At 51.5% G+C, this 18,715-nt stretch overlaps 5 protein-coding genes across 10 annotated transcripts; 3 read left to right on the top strand and 2 right to left on the bottom strand.

Moving 5' to 3' along the window:
- Positions 1-177: 177 nt before the first annotated feature.
- On the top strand, positions 178-1,243 carry Cby (beta catenin antagonist chibby). 3 transcript variants are annotated; one of them, XM_033479801.2, is made up of 4 exons: positions 178-315; positions 555-820; positions 896-1,011; positions 1,101-1,243. In XM_033479801.2, exons 2-4 carry the CDS (start codon positions 637-639, stop codon positions 1,164-1,166), a joined length of 366 nt encoding a protein of 121 aa, XP_033335692.1. In that variant the 5' UTR covers positions 178-315; positions 555-636; the 3' UTR covers positions 1,167-1,243. The 3 variants fall into 3 exon arrangements, with proteins under 3 accessions (XP_033335692.1, XP_033335691.1, XP_033335689.1); XM_033479800.2 differs by having other exon boundaries at positions 297-437; XM_033479798.2 differs by lacking the exon at positions 178-315 and adding an exon at positions 351-462.
- LOC117225933 (cyclin-dependent kinase-like 4) lies at positions 985-3,853 on the bottom strand. Of its 2 annotated transcripts, XM_076525162.1 has the most exons (6): positions 3,686-3,853; positions 3,423-3,617; positions 2,890-3,181; positions 2,193-2,583; positions 1,907-2,088; positions 985-1,127 (listed from the first exon to the last, which is right to left on the bottom strand). In XM_076525162.1, the coding sequence occupies exons 1-6, from the start codon at positions 3,851-3,853 to the stop codon at positions 1,123-1,125; spliced, it is 1,233 nt and encodes a 410-aa protein (XP_076381277.1). In that variant the 3' UTR covers positions 985-1,122. The 2 variants fall into 2 exon arrangements, with proteins under 2 accessions (XP_076381277.1, XP_033335680.1); XM_033479789.2 differs by having other exon boundaries at positions 985-2,088.
- A 2,716-nt stretch (positions 3,854-6,569) lies between these two features.
- LOC117225937 (zinc finger CCHC domain-containing protein 24) lies at positions 6,570-8,964 on the top strand. 2 transcript variants are annotated; one of them, XM_033479795.2, is made up of 4 exons: positions 6,570-6,803; positions 6,872-7,165; positions 7,786-7,950; positions 8,555-8,964. In XM_033479795.2, exons 1-4 carry the CDS (start codon positions 6,570-6,572, stop codon positions 8,666-8,668), a joined length of 807 nt encoding a protein of 268 aa, XP_033335686.2. In that variant the 3' UTR covers positions 8,669-8,964. The 2 variants fall into 2 exon arrangements, with proteins under 2 accessions (XP_033335686.2, XP_076381282.1); XM_076525167.1 differs by having other exon boundaries at positions 6,872-7,233.
- A 78-nt stretch (positions 8,965-9,042) lies between these two features.
- Positions 9,043-16,112, bottom strand: garz (Sec7 domain-containing protein garz). Its single transcript, XM_033479780.2, has 12 exons — positions 15,839-16,112; positions 15,415-15,613; positions 14,486-15,322; positions 14,012-14,403; positions 13,761-13,938; positions 13,576-13,691; positions 13,296-13,484; positions 12,877-13,212; positions 12,574-12,782; positions 12,250-12,495; positions 9,598-12,175; positions 9,043-9,197 (listed from the first exon to the last, which is right to left on the bottom strand). Exons 1-12 carry the CDS (start codon positions 15,956-15,958, stop codon positions 9,096-9,098), a joined length of 5,502 nt encoding a protein of 1,833 aa, XP_033335671.2. The 5' UTR covers positions 15,959-16,112; the 3' UTR covers positions 9,043-9,095.
- Positions 16,113-17,105: 993 nt separating this feature from the next.
- LOC117226018 (large ribosomal subunit protein eL34) lies at positions 17,106-18,197 on the top strand. 2 transcript variants are annotated; one of them, XM_033479950.2, is made up of 4 exons: positions 17,106-17,222; positions 17,386-17,457; positions 17,776-17,973; positions 18,069-18,197. In XM_033479950.2, exons 2-4 carry the CDS (start codon positions 17,393-17,395, stop codon positions 18,154-18,156), a joined length of 351 nt encoding a protein of 116 aa, XP_033335841.1. In that variant the 5' UTR covers positions 17,106-17,222; positions 17,386-17,392; the 3' UTR covers positions 18,157-18,197. The 2 variants fall into 2 exon arrangements, with proteins under 2 accessions (XP_033335841.1, XP_033335842.1); XM_033479951.2 differs by having other exon boundaries at positions 17,188-17,289.
- The last annotated feature ends 518 nt before the right edge of the window (positions 18,198-18,715 follow it).

Here is an 18,715-nt window from a genome sequence, read left to right as displayed (position 1 = left end):
GACACAGTTCAAGTGCGTACAGTTCGCTCGAGTAACGCACGAGTATGAGTAACGTAAACGTAAACGACGGTTACCGAAACCGAAAGTTTCTCTAATTTTATGCGTTTATGTGTCCGAACTGGTACGAGCTATACGTATTTGAATTATTTAAACGGAATGTAAAGTGCTTAGGGAACACACAGTCCTATTGACTGTGACCAGATGACTGACAAAGGCAAGGAATAAGTATGCGCACAATTGTACATACATTCTAGTTCGTATCAAAGCGAATTCAACGCCTGCAATAACATGGAATGAAAACGCATTTACTCGTCGGTAAATAATTGATTACCAGTTTCAGCGTTTTGCCACAGATTTGATAACGCCACTATGGCGCTGGCAGCATTCAAATTCTTGGGAAGTACATTACATATATATGTTGCATATGGATAAGTTGTGTACGTGGGGTCATGGGTTACACATGTACGATATGTACATATTCTAACCCATTTTACTAATGTGTAAAGACTGCTGTTAAATAGAATGTAAGGGTGATGACAAATATTTCATTTTAGATACGAGATGAGAAGACATACGTGACTACACATCTGCATTTAAACGTTGAAACGTACATAAAATCCGCGATACGTAGCCATAATGCCTTTATTTTCTAACAAGTTCTCTCCAAAACAGACGCCTACTAGAAAAGCTGGCGTCTTTTTAGTAAATAAGGATTTAAGTCCTCAACGAATTGAAAAGGAACTTGGACCGAATGTGGGTCCTATACGTTTAAAGTTAGGAGATCAAGAAGCTATTTTTCAATCTGGTTTATGGATTCCAGGTATAACGCGTTGTGAAGCAGCATCGATGCAATAATCTCTCTATTAAATGATATCGAATGTATCTTGTATTTCAGAATCTGGCAAGATTGGAGGAACTTTCAAAGAAAATGAAAAGCTTAAGAATGAAATAAGACGATTAGAGGAAGAAAATAATTTACTGAAGTTAAAATTTGAAGTGCTTCTCGACATGGTTGGTGTCTTCGTATTTATTTAAAGTACAAATGGTTGTAGAGTATTTTTAATCTAGTGCCAGTGTATCGTTTCATTTATACTTTCCAGTTGACACAGACAATGGCAGAATTTAACCTGCAAAGAAATGAATTGGATAGATTGAAAAGAAATTAACTGCGTCAGAAAGGTGCTTAATCTATACATATTGTTTAATTAACCGAATCTTAATGTATAAATATGCCCAAAGTTAATATCTATCGTCATTGTCAGCCTTATTTGACATTTTGTAGGTATTTTTATTCTCTATTCTACACTTTACAATGTGTAAGACAAGGACAGCGATAGACTCGTCCGGTGGCGCCATCCACGGCGAAACGCTCAAACTGTTAGCCAAGTTACATATTTGACTACCAGTATCCTGCCTAACGCTTTTACACGTCGGTATTTGAATACCAGTTTCGAAATTTTTACTTTTTAACATAATAAATTGCTCGAAATTACGAAATTAGACCCTTTTAAAATTGAAATTTGCTCAGAATTGTGAATTCCTATTTTGCAGCTCTTCTAAGGTGCTCAAAAGAGACTTATTAAAGATATATATATATATAGTCTCTTAAGATAAATTTGACGATGGATTCGGAATCTGTGATTCCTGTGCGAAAGGAAATTCACTATCAACTACCGTATTGTATAATAACTGTCTGACATCGCAGAGAACTAAGAATTACGGCATAGTCCCAAAGAAAACTTTGACTGCTCATCCATCCGGAGAATACTGATCTCTCGTTACATTTTCTAGCGATCCACGCTTGGCAAATCGACCCTCTTTCTTTTTGCCGCGGTTTTGGCGGTGGCGTGATCTTTCGAAGCGAGGGAGGGCAGCGTGCAGCATTTGGATTCCGCGACGAGCAAACCTTTGTGCTGCAATCTCTTGATATAAGTCGTGTTCGGCACGACAGAGACAGATCCAAAGTAACAAACTTCCTTTGGCCGAGTGATGGACACCGGCGAAGGTCTCTGCGATTCTTCCGGCTCCGTGGGCTCCCGTTCCGCTTTGTCGTTGGTCAGTCCGTCCTTGAGCGAGGTCAAGTGCCATCTGAAAACGAGCAGAACGATTGGAACGCGAGGACCTGGCAAACGGAAGAGAAGCCTCGCACGCGAGTCGATCCCGGGATAATCCTGGGCCTGGATAACAAATACCTGCCGGTGCTCAAGCGACAAACCCTGCCCGGTGACTCGCCCGAGAGAAGGCTGAGCCTTCTCTCTTCGATCCTCTTGGTTATCAGAGAGTTCGTCAAGGTCTCCTTAGCCAAGCAAGCCTGCAGCTCGACGAGAAAATTCTCCGCGAAGCCGTCCTGCTGGAACAACGAGTGCAGCAGCAGGGTCGAACAACTTGGCCGGATATCGGGATCCATACAGAGGCACTGAGACAGAAAGTCTACCGGCCCGGCCTCCCAGGTTGGGAACAGTTTGTGGATCGCCGTGGTTCCGGTCAGAGGAGGCCCAACGAGTTCGTCCGCGCTCGTATGCCGCAACACCCTGCCGGGCACGGTGCGACCCAGCAGCGTCATATGCTTTCTGCACAACCCTCCTGTGCAAATCCGTGCAAGCATGGTTCAGAGCTTATTATTCATTATTATTTAAACGATTTCGAACCAGCAAATCGTTCGGCCGCGTCTCGTGGTAGCAGCAGTGGGGAACAGTGGGAACAGAGAAAGACGCAACGACGTTATCGTTCGCGCTGCTCCTTCCCTGAATAATTGATCGAACGGTTAGCGATCGATACGCATTCTTCGCGACCGCAACTCGAACGTTCCGAAACTGCGTACCGCGGTAACGTTTTGCACGGGGCTTGAAAAATCGATTCGGGCAGCGTGTCGCGCGAAGGTTCGCGTACCGAGCACTTTGGTGATTCGATAGAGCTGATCGACGTCGCTGTCCCCAGGAAACAGAGGACTTCCGGTGACCATCTCCGCGTACAAGCAGCCGGTTGCCCAGATGTCCACGGGCTTCCCGTATCTTGGCTCGCCCAACAAGAGTTCCGGCGATCGATACCACCTCGTCGCCACGTAGTCCGTGCAGGACTCGTTCGGCCCGTTGACGAGTCGCGCGAACCCGAAGTCGCACAACTTGATCACCCCGTTCGGCGAGACGAGGATGTTCTCCGGCTTGATGTCGCGGTGCATGATCTGCAAAGAGGAAAACCAAGGGAATCATCGATTCGCGAGTTCGATCGTACCCGCTTTCCGTTCACGGCCTATTTATGCTTTACGCATAAACGTCGCGAGAAAGGGACGAAAATAATTATTCGGCTAGATAATTATCCTGCGGTAGTTTCTCGGAATTATTATAGTTGGGCGCACCGGTCACGCGATCCTCGATTCCCTCGAGGGAATCGAGGAATCGAAATAGGCTCGCATTCGCACTCACGTTGTTGGCGTGGCAGAAATTTAAGCCTCGTAGGACTTGGAAGATGTGTCGTTTCGACGTTTCGAATCCCACCCCGCCGCCACGATGTTCCAGCTCGTCGAGCAGAGTGTGGTCCAGATACTCGAACACGAGGTAGAATCGTTTTCTTCGACGGAACACCTCGATCATGTTCACCAGGTTCTCGTGGCGCAGTTTCTGCGAGAAAACGCGCTCTCGTTAACAACAGCGACGCGAGGTCGGATCACGGATCAGCCCCGTCGTACCTTCAACATCCTAATCTCACGGAATGCCATCTTCCGCACCTGCAGGTCCTCCTCGGTCTCCAAGAACCTCTTGATCGCCACCAGCTGGCCGGTCTCTCGATGCCTGCACTTCATCACCACCCCGTAGCTACCTTCGCCCACGACTTTCATCATCTCGTACTTGTCCATCCTCTCGACTGCTTCCGGGACTCGTTTATCTTTCGATCTCGTCTTTCCGGGCGTGCGCGTCCTTCTTCACGGCGGTTGGCTTCTACTTCCGAGAAGTCGACGAATTATTGAAACGCGCGATCGGCCTAAGCTCGAACAAGTCGATCGCGCGGAAGCTCGCCCATCGGTCGAGGAACGCGCTACGAGCGATCGAAGTCATTTCTCGCGAACCGAATCCCGAGATCCTAGTTCGAGTCCAAGATCAAGATCGTATCGAGCATCGAAAAGTTTCCGCGAATGATTTCGAATCGTGTGTGTCGAGGGGAACGCGCGAATCGACGCGACCGCGTGCGTGCTCGAATCGCTCCCTGGAAAACTGCGCGTTCGCGAGTCTTCAATCGACGAGCAACCCCCCAGTGAAAGCAGTTGTCGTCGTCATCGTCGTGGTCGTAGTCGTCGTAGTCGATTATCGATCAACCGGTAATTACGGCTTGGATTCCTGGTGGTCGGCCATGCACGGCTCGACGGAGCACCGAGTATTTTAAAAGAGGGTCGCGGGGGCGCGCTTACTCGTGGCTGATCGGGTTCGAGGGTGACACGAGAAGTCACGACCTACCGCTCTACACCCGACTTCGACTTTCTCCCTTCCCCTAGCCATCCCGATCCACGGGGAGCCTCGTTTCCCTCGGACATCGTTGTACGCGTCCCTTTCCTCCTCGTCGCGGCGAACCAGCCGGGAGCCACGCCGAGGAAGAAGCTTCGGCCTCGAGAATCGGAGCGCATGTGTTCCACGGCCCGGATCGGTCCCTTCCGAAAGGTGAGAGGGAACGAAATTAGCGTGGCTGAACTTTGCGTGCCGACCTCTTCTCGCGGAGGCGAAAGGTCGGTGCGCGCGGCCAAATTGCCCCCGAATGCCAGAAACTTTTCGAAGGTCTTCCCGTCCGAGCGCCGAGCAAGGTTGATCGCGATGCCGAGGATCGCTCGAATGCCGGCCTTGTTCTCCTCCGTCGACGAGGTGCACCCGGTGCTCGTGCTCGAGCTCGCGCAGGGTGCACGAGACGCGCGCGGTCGCGCGCCAACGCCTGCTCGCTTCTACTCGCGCGTATCGATTCGTTCGAAATTATTTCTCGATCGAACCGGATCGAATCCGATTCGACGAGGCAACGAACCAAGACGGAATCACGAGGATCGACGGACGGTTCTCTTGCGTCAAATTGACAGCTACGCCGATCCGAAAACGCTTCGCAAACTTTTCGACCGGAGGCATCCGCGATCCGAGACCGCGTTCAAGTCGTCGCTCGTACGTTAACGAATCGATTCGCCGAAAGCCCGGTGAACATCGTGCCCGATCGATGTATCGGGCGGTTATTTATAGAAAGGGTTCGTTGACACTTCGGAAAATCGTGCGACGAGCATCGAAGACCGATCGACGAGAACGCAGCTTTCTCCAATTTGGCAAGTTCGGGTCGGCGACGACAACGGTATCGCCGCTGCGATCTTGCGACGTTCGATTAATTCCTAATCTCTCTATAGCCTAAAGAGCCACGTACGACGAATACGTAGTCTCGGCCGAAACCGATCGCCCGATGTACTTTCCAGCTTCTCAGGGAAACTATCGTCGACAAGCTCCGCTCGATACGATCGCGAGGCAGGAATTTTGTACGTGCATTTTTCGAATCGAGGGACAACGTACGCGACAACGATATCGATCGGACGAGATTTCGCCCGTCCGCGATTGCTGTATCGTTGTATCACGGGCAACCAACTAAACCGCGTCGTTCGATTTACGCCGCGGTTGGAAGATGCGGGCTTGCAAACGTATATGAATCCGCGAGATACGAGAGGAAGGAACTCGTAGGAAATGATCGGCAATCGCGTAGGAAACCGGTGGTCGATTCCGAACGGTTCGGACGGCTGATCCGCGGTAGGAAGAGCAGGCTGTCGCCGCGCGTCGCGTCGTTCCGCGGGCGGCAAGCACTGAAATAGCCGCAAGCCGCGGCAACACATGGCGGCGGGGGTCTTTAACGCTGCCCAAGATTCGTCCGTGCGCGTTTTTACGCGTCCCCGCGCCTCGCCGCGACGGGTCGGGTCGGGTCGGGCCGGGCCGGGCCGGGCCGAACCGAACCGACACTGTACAGATCACGATCGAAGCCAGTCCCTCCGAGGGAACGCATCCGTCGTAATCCGGGAAACGCGTTCGTTCCTCGCGGCTCCCGGCTCGTCGTCGCGCCTGCTCGATCTACCGATCCTCCGGATCGAACGCGGGGAGGGAGGAGCGGTGCTCGCGAACGTCGAAACGATCGAAACGATCGAAACGATCGAAACGTACGCGCCCCGACTCGGATCTCGACGCTGGTGCGCATGAGGAGACCGCGCGCGAAGCAGTTGGCGCTTCGATCCGAGCAGAATCCAAGGAGAAACCGCTCGGCGATCCGTACCCGGAGAAGTTATCGAATTCGCGTTCGCGAAACGGGCTCGCTTCGTCATCGCCGAGGAATGGTGTCTTTCCCGCGGCCGTCCGCGACGCACTAGCGCGTCGTCTCTCTCGATTCCGAGGATCGTCCCCAGTGGAAGCGAAGCCGTCCGAACCGACGCGACCCGCCGGGAAGCTTGGTCCGCGCGCGCTCTCTCGTCGGCCTCGAGGATACGCGGATGTTTCGCAGGAAGAGCCGCGAAAGGGATGAGTCGACGTCGCGATCGGTGAGAGTGATCGAGAGCCGTTCGCTCCGAGAATCCGATGATAGCCCGCGAACCTAAAGGCATGGCTGCCTGTCATCCGAGGCAAGTGGTCCAGCACTTGCGGCTGCAGGAGCCGGGTCAGATCGGGATCGGCGTCGGCGTCGGCGTCGGCGTCGGTGTCGGCAGCCAAGGTCAGAAGTCGCTTCAACAACCTCACTACTCGCCTCACCTGCTCAACTGGGTCTACCTAGCGATCACCGATCAGAATCGTGCTCAGCCTCCTCCGGACCAGGTACGTGTTACGCCGCGATTCGCTAACGGAGCGACCAACGAGTAACGCGCGAACGCTTGCGTCTTCAGGGCAAACTGCTGCCGCCGGCGATCTGGAACGGTTTCCCGACGACGACGTCGCAGCCCTATCTGCACCGGGCGGCCGTGGTCGGTGCCGGGCCCGGAGGAGCGGGTGCCGGAGCCAGGGCCCGATCGAGCCCTTGCGGTCCCCTAGGAGGCAACCTGACGGACAGCATCGGCGACCTCGCGGATCACTTTACGGAGCTGGGTCTGCTCGACAGGAAACCGACCAAGAGGCCGCCGCCCAGCTATCTGTGCCACTTGTGCTTCAAAAAGGGCCACTACATCAAAGACTGTCCCGAGGTGTCTGTTCCCCCTGTCGCGAGAGAGCAACGAGAGGGCGCCGCCGCGCGCCGCGTCGTTTTCGCAAGGTTTTTCGCGGCGCTCTCGAACGACCCGCGTCGCTCGATGCAACACCGCGATACGATGCTCAATTAAACGCTAATTGACACAACAAACGGTATCTCTGGCGAGCATGACATCATACGGTAGTCATCGGGCCGCACGGTCGACGAGTTTGGCCCCGTTAACGCGGCGTGCACGCGCCTCGCTTTTCAGAAACCGGAGATATTCCGCGGGACGGTCGTGCCTCCGTGCGCGCAGCGAGCTCGCGCGTACCAGAGTTTCCTTCGAAATGTATTTAGATCGCGAGCCGCCTCCTCTGTTTATAGTTCCGTCGAGTATGCTGGCTAGCTCGCTGCGACGCAGCTGCCTTTTCCCGGCACACCCTCCTCCCTTTGGGAATCGGGAGGAGAACGTTCGAGAATAATTCCGCGATCGCGGCGGACCTTCTCCCTTTTCCCTTTTCACCGTGGACCCGTTTCTCGAGCCACGAGCGCAGCACGGCGCTCTCGACCATGCCGATGACTAACGCGTTCAATTGAAACGTTCTCCACCGTGACCACCGCGCGTCCCGATTGCAGGCGCGGCCGAAGGGCGAGGGTCTCACGCCGTACCAGGGCAACAACAGATGCTTCGGCGAGTACAAGTGTCCCAAGTGCAAACGCAAATGGATGTCGGGCAACAGCTGGGCAAATATGGGCCAAGAGTGCATGAAGTGCCGCATAAACGTCTATCCGCACAAGCAGGTGACTACGATTCCATGCTCTCCCTAGCCCCATCGGACTCGCGCTTATGTAACGCGATCGTTACGATCGTTATCACCTGTTGCGCGCTCTCTCTCTCCCTCTCCCTCTCTCTCTCTCTCTCTCGCTCGCCCCGGAGCGCGATCGAACAGATCCGTTCTCGGCGGACCGGCGCAGCGTCTTCGTCGAGCAAACTAAAACTGCGTCGAAATTCAGCGGGAACCGGCGAAAGCTAATTATAGTCTTGTAATCGCGCTCCCGTTGATCGCCCGGCGCTGCGCGCAGAATATACGCCCGATCGTTTCGTTTTACGCGGAAACTCCGACCGCCGTTTCGCTCGCCTCGCTCGAAAGCGAGAAGCCTTCTCTTCCGTCCGACGCCGACCGACGCGATCCGAATCGAGGTATTTTTAGTCGACGCGGCCGAATAAAACTTTTCAAAGGAAAATATAAATATCGTTGGCCACGAGTCTCGCGAAAACGCAGAGTCGCGGGTCCCGTTGTTCCGCCAACGGTCTCCCTCCGACAGCTTTCCTCTGGCGCCCTCGGCTTCGCGTCTTCGTCAGCGTTACGCAACCGATTGATGCTCGTTGACGCCGTGATTTCAGAGACCTCTGGAGAAACCGGACGGGCTGGACGTGTCGGACCAGAGCAAGTCCCATCCGCAACACCTCTGCGAGATGTGCAAGACCCTGGGCTACTATTGCCGGAGACCGCAGTAAGCGAGCCTGGTTGGAGCTCGCCTGCAGCGATCGCGTTGCTCTGTGATAAATAAGAAGATGCGCTCGTAAAAAATCTATTTTTCTACGAGACCGCGAGGCTGCCACCCCCGTCCGCCAGCTTTCCGGAGACTATCGACGCGCTCTCGCGTCCACACAGTTTTTACTCGTCGAACCGGGAATACGGGAAAATCCGGGAGACCGGAATACGATGTAGTCAGGGACACGATGTCGATTACACCGTTCACGTGTTATTATTAATACACCGCGCCCGCGCAAATATACGCGAACCAAAGGTCTGTGTCACTGCCGTTTTCCATTCCGTTGTTCGCCGTACGCTCTCCCCTCTTCCTTCGCGCGGGACCAAAGGCGTCTCGTGCTTCATAGAAATATTTTATATCATACAATATACAGAACGAATGTACAGTGGTCAAGGATTGGTCACGGCGAATAGCCGATCCGCGGCGGGATCCTCGCTAAAATACGCCGCAGAATTAAACATCGTCGCCGCCGTAGAACTTATAGCTGTCGTCTGCAAAGAAAATATTACGATTAATCCGACTGCGTTGCGAGCCAATTCCTTTTGTGGAATCGCTTCGTTCGCTTTCCTCGACTACGGTACTACTCGTATGCGGTACACGAAACGATTCGAAGGAAAAGCAGATTCGATCTAGGCGTCGGATTCTAGACTCTTCGGCACCGGCGAGCGCGCCCGAATTCGGAGATTCGGATACAAGAAATTCCGCGAGCGTTTTTCGCCCCGATCTCCGCTTCGTCGTTTGCTCGATCGCGGGCTGAAAGAGCTCGAGGAACGGTTCAAACGAAATCGAGCGAACGCGACCCCGAATGAAAAATCGATCTAAAAATCGAAATCGAAATAGAACGCAGAGACGATTCGCGAGCTCCTGCTAAAATGCGAGACATTGATTCACCTCGGACGAGTTCGCGCTATGCGAGGAGTTCACCGTTCCAACGTGTTGCTGTTTCTGCTTATAGAGTAAATGCTGTACAGAGTGTTGTCTAGGCGAGGACTGCTGCTGCTGTTGCTGCTGCTGCTGTTGCCGCCGATCCTCGTATTCGGCCGCGACAACGTGATCCTGCTCGTTCTCGATCTTTGGTATTCGCTCGAGATACGCTTCGGTGGCGTTGGTCGTGTGCTCGCCGACGATCGTCGACCGACAGACGGATTGACACACGTCGAATACCTGTTGCGCGGCCGGCTGTACGGCGACGGGGCTCGATACGCTCGGAGGCTGTTGATTCACCAGCGTGATCACCTGTTGCGGTTCTTTGTAGTCGAACAACGGAACCGTCACGGAGACGGCGTTCACGTTCGTGTTCGCGTTCGAGGTCACCGAGCCGGGGTTGGTCCCCGATTCCGACGGGGCGACTTCCGCGTTCGCGTCCTGATGCAACGACAGCGAGTTCGGCGGTTCCGGGACAGCGTTGTCCGGTTGCGGCGCTATCGAGCCCGTAAACGACGGTTGCTGTTGCTCCACCAAGCTGATCACATGCGGGATCTGCTGCGCCTGCGACGCCGGAGGCGGCGGCGGCGGCGACGGTGGCTCTGGGAAAAGTACGTCCTTCAGATCGGGCAGGAACGCGTCGATGGTTCTCCAAGTGGGCGCCCACAGATTCGAGTCGGGCACGAGAACGTTGGTGGAAGACATCACGAGCAACATGTTCTTCAGCGATTCCGGTATTGCTTCGAACAGGAGCTCGCTGCTGTCCGCGTGCATGTAAGCGCGTAGCAGATCCAGAACGGTCAGCCACAGAGGTAGAAATCCGGGAAGAGTCAGCAGAGGGTTCAGATGATGAAGAAAGACCTTGGACAGCAGCTGGGCCGCTCTGACTCTCGTTTCCTCGACTCCGACCGGGTCGTTCGACGCGATCGGTCCCAGCAGTTGAGCGAGCAATGGAAAGAGCACCTGTTCCAGACACTGGGACCACTCGATCGCCGACAATTGACCCAAGTCGTGAGCCAAAAGCGTGCTCTGCAGATAGGTGATGGCCGCCGTGCGTACCGGTCGTCGCGCGTCGCAGCACAACCTCGCGATACCTTGCAACAGAGGCCTCCAGACCTGCGGCCACAGCGACACCGATTGCTCGGCGTTCCCCCCCTCTTCCGCCCACCATCTGAACACCTGAGCGGTGCGAGTGTGCAACGTGTGCATCAGCTCCAACAGTTGAATCGGACTGTCCTGGTAGCCGGCCGGTTCCTCCGTCGTCGCGTGAACCCTGCTTCTCTTGCCCGAGCATTGCAGGACCGCCTCGGCGAAGGTCCTCACGCAACGAATGCACAGTTCAAAGTTGAACGGAGTGACGTGCGCCACGTCTCTGACCAGAAACGTCAAGCTGTCGCAGCACTTGACCAGCGCGGCCGGGTCGTGCTGCTGCAGGTCCCGATCGAGGACGATCGTGTCGGCCGCCACTGGCAGAGGCGCCTCCGTCCCCGTCGGCGACATCAACATCCATTCCGGCACCGGACTGATGGGTCTAGGATCCAACACCGATGTTCTGGAGTTCGCTGCCTCGTCCAACACCGGATTCGACTGCTTCGGCGACAGCGCGCCGGCGCCGGCGCATTCCAAAAGACTGAACACCACCTTCCAGTCTTCCGTGCTGTGAATGTTGGCAGCGCCGATCTTCAGCAGCTCGAACAAGCCGTACGCGATTTGTCGGGCGAGAGGCGCGGTGGTCGCCGAAGGCAAATGAGTCAACGGCAACAGAGGGGGCAACACGGTCCACGCGCATTCTTCTCCTCGCAGCAGTCTGATGGCCAATCTCAGCATTCCAACCGCTACCCTCTCCAGCAGGTACGGATGATTCTCCCTCGCGGCCGTTGTCAGCAGACCGTCCAAGTGAGCCTTCACTATCGGCCAAACGCACGTCACCCTGTCGCGATTCTGAATGGTCACCTCCAACAGGAGTTCCAGCAGGAATACCGACACGTCTTCGTCTTGGTGGTTGGTGAATACCAGAGCACCGACGAGAGACCGAAGCGATTCGACCTCCAAGAATTTGCTGTCCTCGATGATCTGTTCGAGATAGCAGCTGGCCACGAACTCGGTCGCCTTTTTCCTCGTGGTCGCTTCCGCCGGCTGAGATATGCGCGAGGTGTCTTGAGCGATGTACGAGTACAAACTGGAGAATATTCCTTGATCGGTGGGCGGCGGTTTGGGCGTGGTCGATTCGCGAAGCAGAGATATCTTTCCGGACGGATCGATAAAGTCCTCTCCTTCGGTCAGACCCTTTGGAAGCAACCTTGCTTTGTACAACGACTGCAGACAGTCGACTATGTTCTTCCACGAGGCTCTCATCGCGTCCCCGTCCATGTGAATGATCTTGAAGAGGGCTCTCACGGCTAGCTGGCACCTGCCGCTTCTTCCGAGATACAACACCACTTGATCGGGTTCGCCACCGGTCGCCAAGCCCGTGAACTTGCACAAACTGACCACGAGCGTGTCGAAATCGCTGTTCATACTGTAGTGAGCGCTTATCGAGGCACACCTGCAAGCGAAAAGCTATTACCGTTTTCGTTCGGATCGCGTTCGATACCGAATTCGCAGAGGTGTCAAACGAACCGGAGGAACATGTCGGCAACTCGCCGCTGCAACGACCTATCGGGTGCTTTGTCGTACGCGCGGCAAAGCGCGCTAATTATCGATGCCCAAGCCTGTTCGGCCAGCTCCTTGTCCACGAATTCGCCAGAGTTTCCAACTTTCAGGTAGACGCTTTCGGGCCCTGCGCCTCTACGCAACAGTACTTTCCATAAATAATTCGACTTCACCAATCCCGTCTGTTCCGCCGGCATTACGATCTCCTCGCTCCTAATAACGTTGGATCGTTAAACGGGAAACGAAGCTGTTCGCGCGTCGCGCGTGCACGAAACCTGAAAGGATTCTTACTTGATGGAACAATAAATTTCGTCGAGCATATCTTGATCGAAATCGGATCCACCGTTGACCTTCTTCAGATTCCGTTTAAACTCGTCGGCGGTCATCGGATTGTTCTGCCGTTTTACGTTGTAATTGTGCTGATCAACGTTCAACATGATCACAGCGTATGCCAAGGTAAACGCGGCGTCCGCCGATTCGAACGGCTTGCCATTGCTATCCTGGGTAAACAGAGACAGCGATTCTTTATGCATGCGCTGGTTGCCTCACCGACGACGATATAAATATTTCGCTAAAATCGAACAGCAAACTCACGTGCCAATGTTCCGCGAACTTCTCGAGCAACAAAGAGATGAGTGGCGCTTCGCCAGGAAGACGGAAAGATTCCAAATAAAGACGTAGGGCTTGATCGACGCGCGTGTTTCTCAAATCGAAGCTATGAACGAAACAATTTAAAACATTTTTATTCTCCTTCTTGCTGATGTACTCTCCGATAGCTTTCTTGTCGAGGCTGGGATTCTCCTTCAAAAATTTCGCAACCTTCTCCGGATCGGGATTGCCGGGGCTTCCACCCAACAGGCCGTGTTCCGTCAGCTTGGCGATACCTTCCCGCGGGCTCTCGTTAAATTTTTCCGTTCCCACCACCAACCACTGTAATCGAGAAAATCGCGGAACGATCAAACTCGATCTGTATTAGGGCGGCGCGTTGTGCGACGACAACGACGAAAACTTACCCTCTTGTTAGCTTTTATGCCGAGCAATTCTTCCCGCGTCGGCAGATTCGGCGAAGCACCGTGTCGCGAAGGTTTGCACAAATCTTTGTACCCTTTGCATCTGACTTCCATGCCAGATACCAGCATAATTATAGCGTCCAACGAGATGAACTGCATACTGTACATTGTGCCCATGAACGCGGAAGCATTCTAACGTCAGAAATTGAACGCATAGAAAGATTCTGTCACCGAATCGATTATCCTGTTGCTCGATACAAAATATATCCATCCACATATATACCTTCGACAGAAGCTTCATCAGTTCGTCGTACAAATTAGTCGAATACAAGCCGCAGTCGTAATTTAGATACAGTTCGGCAGGCAATCCCGGTATTCTCCACAGCCTCACGATCGCATCTGAAACGAACGAAGGCAACGATCGCATCAGAAAACGTTAAACTGCTTCCGTCGCGGTTGTATTCGTACCGAGCGCCAATTCTCGTTGATCGTACAATATCCTGTTCGAGTCCGAGTACACGATTTCCATTAATTTCATTATGTAATGCTCCATTTGGAATTTCAAGTGTTCCCTCTGCGATTCGAACAATAGAAAGGACACTTGCAAGTCGGCGGCGAGGATCGACAGTCGATCTGTGCCGAGAAGCTGGCGAATTCGAACGATTAAATTGCTGGATCGGTTTCGTTCAAGCATACTAATGCATGTGTTTCCGCCTTACCAAAATCAAGTTTCTGCAAAGATCGTCTTTCACGAGGGCAAGCAACGAGGGAAAATTGGTTAGGGCATCGGCAGAAATCTCCAACGCCACTTGCAACAGGTTGAGACCGAGATGGGTCATTACTCCGTTGTTCTGTTTGTCGAGAGGGTTACAGAGAGACACGAGAAACCGAAACAATTCACGAATGCATAGAGCACCGTACGGTACCAATTGTTGAAGCGGCATGAAACGAACTCCTTGAGCGTTAATGTACTCTTCGATTTGTTCGGGTTCTTTAATTTTCAAAACTTTGTATCCGCTGTTGGTGCTCTCGTCCAACGACAAATCCTCCACGCTTCCTGTCGGCGACTGTATCAACTCCGGGCTCTTTTCGTCCTCCACCGCTTGGTTCTCTACAAAAAATAACGCGTACCAGTCACTGTTAGCAAGTTCGAAACCTAAACGAGACACAATGGCCTAGATCGTTTTACTTACCTTGACTCTCTTGTTTCACCGCCGCCGTTTCTTTCGTTTCACTTTGCTCCTCCTTCTCATCTTTTTCCACGCCTCTGCACTCTTCCTGTTGCAACTGTTCCTTCTCCTGCGCATCGTTTGTACTTTGTACAGTACTATCGCAGTTATCCTTACATTTCGATGTATCTTCCGCATTCTCTTCTTTTCCCTTCGCTTCCGCATCGTCTTGCTGTTTCGAAATCTCATTCTTCCCGTTCGATTCCTTTTTACCGTTGTCCTTGTTCTCGTCCTCGGGGTTCTCCGTGTTCCCTTGATCCATGGATCCTTGCATATCGACGATATTTCCTGTAGAAGCAACAGGCGACGTCGCCAAATGACTCGGTTTCACCCTATCGACGGAGTTCAAAAGCTGAGCTTCGCTGTCGTCCGTGTCTTCCGGGTTTGGCTTTGATTTTTGCTTGAAATGATTCTTATTTTTCCTATTCTTGCTACGAGTATTTTCCATGCCGTCGGTTCTCATCTTCTTCATGTTCAATAACGCCCTCGTGTCGTCCGCAAACTGCGGTAAACGAATGAAGAGATGCTGCACCATGTCTCTCAGACAATGTTCCGCCGTTTTCCTCAACAATTCGCTGAGATGCGACCCAAAACATATCCTGAAACAACTGAGCATTATTTCGCAAATGCTCTCGTTCGACAGATAATCTCCGGCCGGCGACAAAGTGAGAGCTCTTAGAACCTGAAGTATTCTCATTAGAACAACTCCATCGCCGGAGGCATCGGTCCCCACAAATCTTGCGTGCGTTACCGCGTCTGCGACAGCTTCGACGCAGTGAGCTACCGCGGTACAATCCGGATCTGTGACAGCGACAAATTATTATTATTGCTCCGTACCTGTTCTCGAGTAATCATTTTTGCAACCTGTAACAAATGGGTTAAACAAGGCGTACCGATCAAGCCGTAAGATATCATTTTGTTAACAGCAGACAACGCGAGACTGGTAACAGGTCCCGTTGTTTCTTCCGATCTAATGATTTCCAGAAACGGAGCTAGAAACATTCCAGGCTCCAACTGAGATAAATCTCTCGCTTCGTTCAAAACATCCTTTAAGTTGGACAAGCCTTTCATGAGAGCATCCTGGTCTTCTTCCTAAGGAACAATCGTGAACAAGCGAGCGTAAGCATACTGACGGGTGTTACCATACTGATTCTTACAAGTTGTTCGTTTTAACAACCATAAAAATAAACGCACGTGACCGCACGGTCGTTCGCTAAGCCTACATGTATTACCGCGCCCGTACGCGTATTCTTTGGTTCATTGTAGAAGAAACGAACGATTTTCCTCTGCAGATGGAAGAAATTGACATGTTCTAACCTGATGAGAATGCGAAGACCATCGGGTACCTCGTCTCATAGACGTCATGAGAAGACAGACCTCGCTCTCGACGACATAGAGACCACCTCCTGGACAAGCCATTTTCGCGATCCTGCTCATCGTCCCGTAGGTTTTAATTCTTACACCATTTTTACCCCGAGGAAACCTTACAAACAGTTCGATAATTCGTAACGTCAAGTGTCAAAAGAACACTTCCAACCCAACTTCCAACACGATAGACATCGACTGGTTAATTAGGAAAGATGTTCAACGACCAACCACGCTTTGAACGTCACTGCCTTGCCCATCTGTTGAGAGAACTCTAAATCTAGACCCCAGACGAGGTTTGCTACTGGACGATGGTGGTGCCTCTTTCGGAGAAAGAATGAAGCTCCGTTCGAGGTCCGTACAGCGCCAATTAGTCCAGTGGCAAAACGCTCAAACTGTTAGACAAAATCGACCATCGATAATTTGGCAAACAGTTTGAGCGTTTTGCCGCTGCACCAATTGGCGCTGTACGGACGTCGAACGGGGCTTCGTTATTTCACCGATAGAGGCGCCACATATATACAATTTTGGTTCGTCTAAAAACATTAATTATGGCAAAAATACGGCATACAAAACTAAACCAAGAGCATAGAACTGTTCAGGAGAATTTTTTGCATCTATATCGAGTAAGAAAATCAAAGGACAACAACGCAAAATATAATTAGTTGACATAATAGTTAACCAAACTTCGGAGGACAATTAATTACGTTTCGCAATGTTTTTGTTTGTTTCTTTATGCTATATCGACCCAGTAGATTCTTCTGAACAGTTCCGCGTCCTCGGTCTAGTTTGTTATGCCCTAATTTTGCCATAATTAATTTTTTCAGGCGACCATGCATTCCGAGTATGTGGCGCCTCTATCGGAAGAACAACGAAGCTCCTTTCGACGTCCGTACAGCGCCAATTGATACAACGACAAAACGCTCAAACCGTTAGCCAAATTACCGATGGTCGATTTTGGCTAACAGTTTGAGCGTTTTGCCGCTGCACCAATTGGCGCTGTACGGACCCCGAACAGAGCTTCTCATTTTCTCCACAAGAGGCGCCACTATCACCGTAACTATACACTTAATACAAGTCTAGGGATTTTATTTTTTAAATAAATGCAATTCAGTTTGTTAAACACTTAATTACTTACTGGATTTAATTAATTTCGATGCGATCGTTTCTGCGATGTACAAGCTTTCCTGTGTAAAGCAATCTTTATTTGAAATTAATACTTTCGGTATTTCACCGCTAGATGCCTACTCGTTCTTTGCAATCGCTACTAGTACGCTTGCGTAGAACCAGTTTCTGTGTTCCTTCGAGCTTCCTTTTCCGTTTTGATCTGAAAAAGGTTCGTTCGGTTTTTATTCGGTTTATTGTTATCCATATTATTTACAAGAATCGTTGAGTGCGACAAGGTTCGCATATTTATTTCGAGTTGTTCAATATGTTGCGATGTTATTTTCAACAATGTGTGTGGTATTTTTTTCGTAATCATAGCACTTATATTCCAGAACCAAAATGGTGCAGCGGTTAACCTATCGTCGACGATTGTCATACAATACGAAAAGCAACAGGAGACGCGTGTAAGTATTGTTTCGAATTTTAGAAGAAAATCGAGTTATTACCACTATCGACTTATGCTGTATCCGTTATTTAACCGAGATATAAACTCGATTAGGGTGGCTTTAGACTTTGCTGGCGTCTAACGCTTCGAGGTTATGTTTTTGTTTCTCCGTTCGATACGCGTGCTTGGTTTTCGGTTGAAAACGGAAACGGTTGTTGTAGCAAGCTACGGATCTTTGAAGTATAGAACGTAGTCGGTAAATGATTTTCACGATACATTTAAATCGAGTACCAACGAAAGTTATATTTCCTGTTCTAACAAAACTGTTTTTATCCAGAGTACGCACACCTGGCGGAAAGTTGGTATATCAGTATCTTAAAAAACCCAAGAAGATCCCCAGATGTGGATTATGCAAAGACAAACTGAGAGGAATCCAGCCTGCTAGACCGATGGAAAGGTCCAGAATGTGCAGACGTAAGAAGACGGTGAAACGCGTGTACGGCGGTGTTCTTTGTCACAAATGCGTAAAAGAAAGGTACGCTCGCTTTTCGATGCCTTTCCTCGATTCTTTCTACCGAACCGATCGCCTGGTAGACCGGTATACTTACGTCTGTACTTAATCTTTTCCAGAATCGTCCGTGCTTTCCTAATCGAAGAACAGAAGATCGTCGTCAAGTATATGAAGGCGCGTAATGCAAAAACGAAAGCGGAGAAGTGATCTTTTGCTTTTTATTAATTAAATAAAATACATAAAATCGATAGTTCGTGTACACCTTGCCCTTGCAACTGTAGGATTACCGCAAAACCATTCGAACCGGGCTCGTTGTACGCCTCCTCCATCGTCGAGCAGGCTCTCACGGTACACAGTTCCTGCGAAGAGGTCTAAACGTAGCATCGACTCGTTTCTTCGAAGCATCTTTTCGACGTAATTCGCACCTGTGCGTTTTCCCGTTTGCAGGATCGTACTTGGAAACGCGGATCTTGCGCCTGTCTCGAATCTTACGGTGGCGCAACCGCGCGCAGCTTCTTATCTCGGAAACTCGTGCTCGTCGAGTTCGGCGGATACCTTTCGAATATTTCGAGAGCGGGAGATTTTTCGGATCGCGACGCGCGTTGCAACGCGCAGAAGTTGCTGGACAGAAGCGCGCCGTTCACTTTCCCAATCCAGTCGGAGCGAGTACACGTTCCCTGCATGGTATAGGAATAAGAGACGAGTATTCTATTCCCCTTATGGTCAAGGAGTGCTCGCAAACCCGTCTCGTGGCGGCACGACTCGC

This window comes from Megalopta genalis, chromosome 11 (genome assembly GCF_051020955.1).
Source record: "Megalopta genalis isolate 19385.01 chromosome 11, iyMegGena1_principal, whole genome shotgun sequence".
Classification (NCBI taxonomy): Eukaryota; Metazoa; Arthropoda; class Insecta; order Hymenoptera; family Halictidae; genus Megalopta; species Megalopta genalis.
This window is presented reverse-complemented; position numbering and strand designations above follow the sequence as displayed.

Coding starts and splice junctions, on each gene's coding strand:
- Cby (XM_033479801.2), top strand. CDS start 637: ATGCCTTTATTTTCTAACAAGTTCTCTCCAAAACAGACGCCTACTAGA. Junction 821..895: donor ATCTGGTTTATGGATTCCAG/GTATAACGCGTT, acceptor CTTGTATTTCAG/AATCTGGCAAGATTGGAGGA. Junction 1,012..1,100: donor TTGAAGTGCTTCTCGACATG/GTTGGTGTCTTC, acceptor TATACTTTCCAG/TTGACACAGACAATGGCAGA.
- LOC117225937 (XM_033479795.2), top strand. CDS start 6,570: ATGATAGCCCGCGAACCTAAAGGCATGGCTGCCTGTCATCCGAGGCAA. Junction 6,804..6,871: donor CTCAGCCTCCTCCGGACCAG/GTACGTGTTACG, acceptor TTGCGTCTTCAG/GGCAAACTGCTGCCGCCGGC. Junction 7,166..7,785: donor ACATCAAAGACTGTCCCGAG/GTGTCTGTTCCC, acceptor TCCCGATTGCAG/GCGCGGCCGAAGGGCGAGGG.
- LOC117226018 (XM_033479950.2), top strand. CDS start 17,393: ATGGTGCAGCGGTTAACCTATCGTCGACGATTGTCATACAATACGAAA. Junction 17,458..17,775: donor AAAAGCAACAGGAGACGCGT/GTAAGTATTGTT, acceptor GTTTTTATCCAG/AGTACGCACACCTGGCGGAA. Junction 17,974..18,068: donor CACAAATGCGTAAAAGAAAG/GTACGCTCGCTT, acceptor AATCTTTTCCAG/AATCGTCCGTGCTTTCCTAA.
- garz (XM_033479780.2), bottom strand. CDS start 15,958: ATGAGCAGGATCGCGAAAATGGCTTGTCCAGGAGGTGGTCTCTATGTC. Junction 15,323..15,414: donor GATATCTTACGGCTTGATCG/GTACGCCTTGTT, acceptor TCGCTGTCACAG/ATCCGGATTGTACCGCGGTA. Junction 13,213..13,295: donor GCATAAAAGCTAACAAGAGG/GTAAGTTTTCGT, acceptor TCTCGATTACAG/TGGTTGGTGGTGGGAACGGA.
- LOC117225933 (XM_033479789.2), bottom strand. CDS start 3,853: ATGGACAAGTACGAGATGATGAAAGTCGTGGGCGAAGGTAGCTACGGG. Junction 3,182..3,422: donor ATTTCTGCCACGCCAACAAC/GTGAGTGCGAAT, acceptor TCCTCTTTGCAG/ATCATGCACCGCGACATCAA. Junction 2,089..2,192: donor TGTCGCTTGAGCACCGGCAG/GTATTTGTTATC, acceptor GCTCGTTTTCAG/ATGGCACTTGACCTCGCTCA.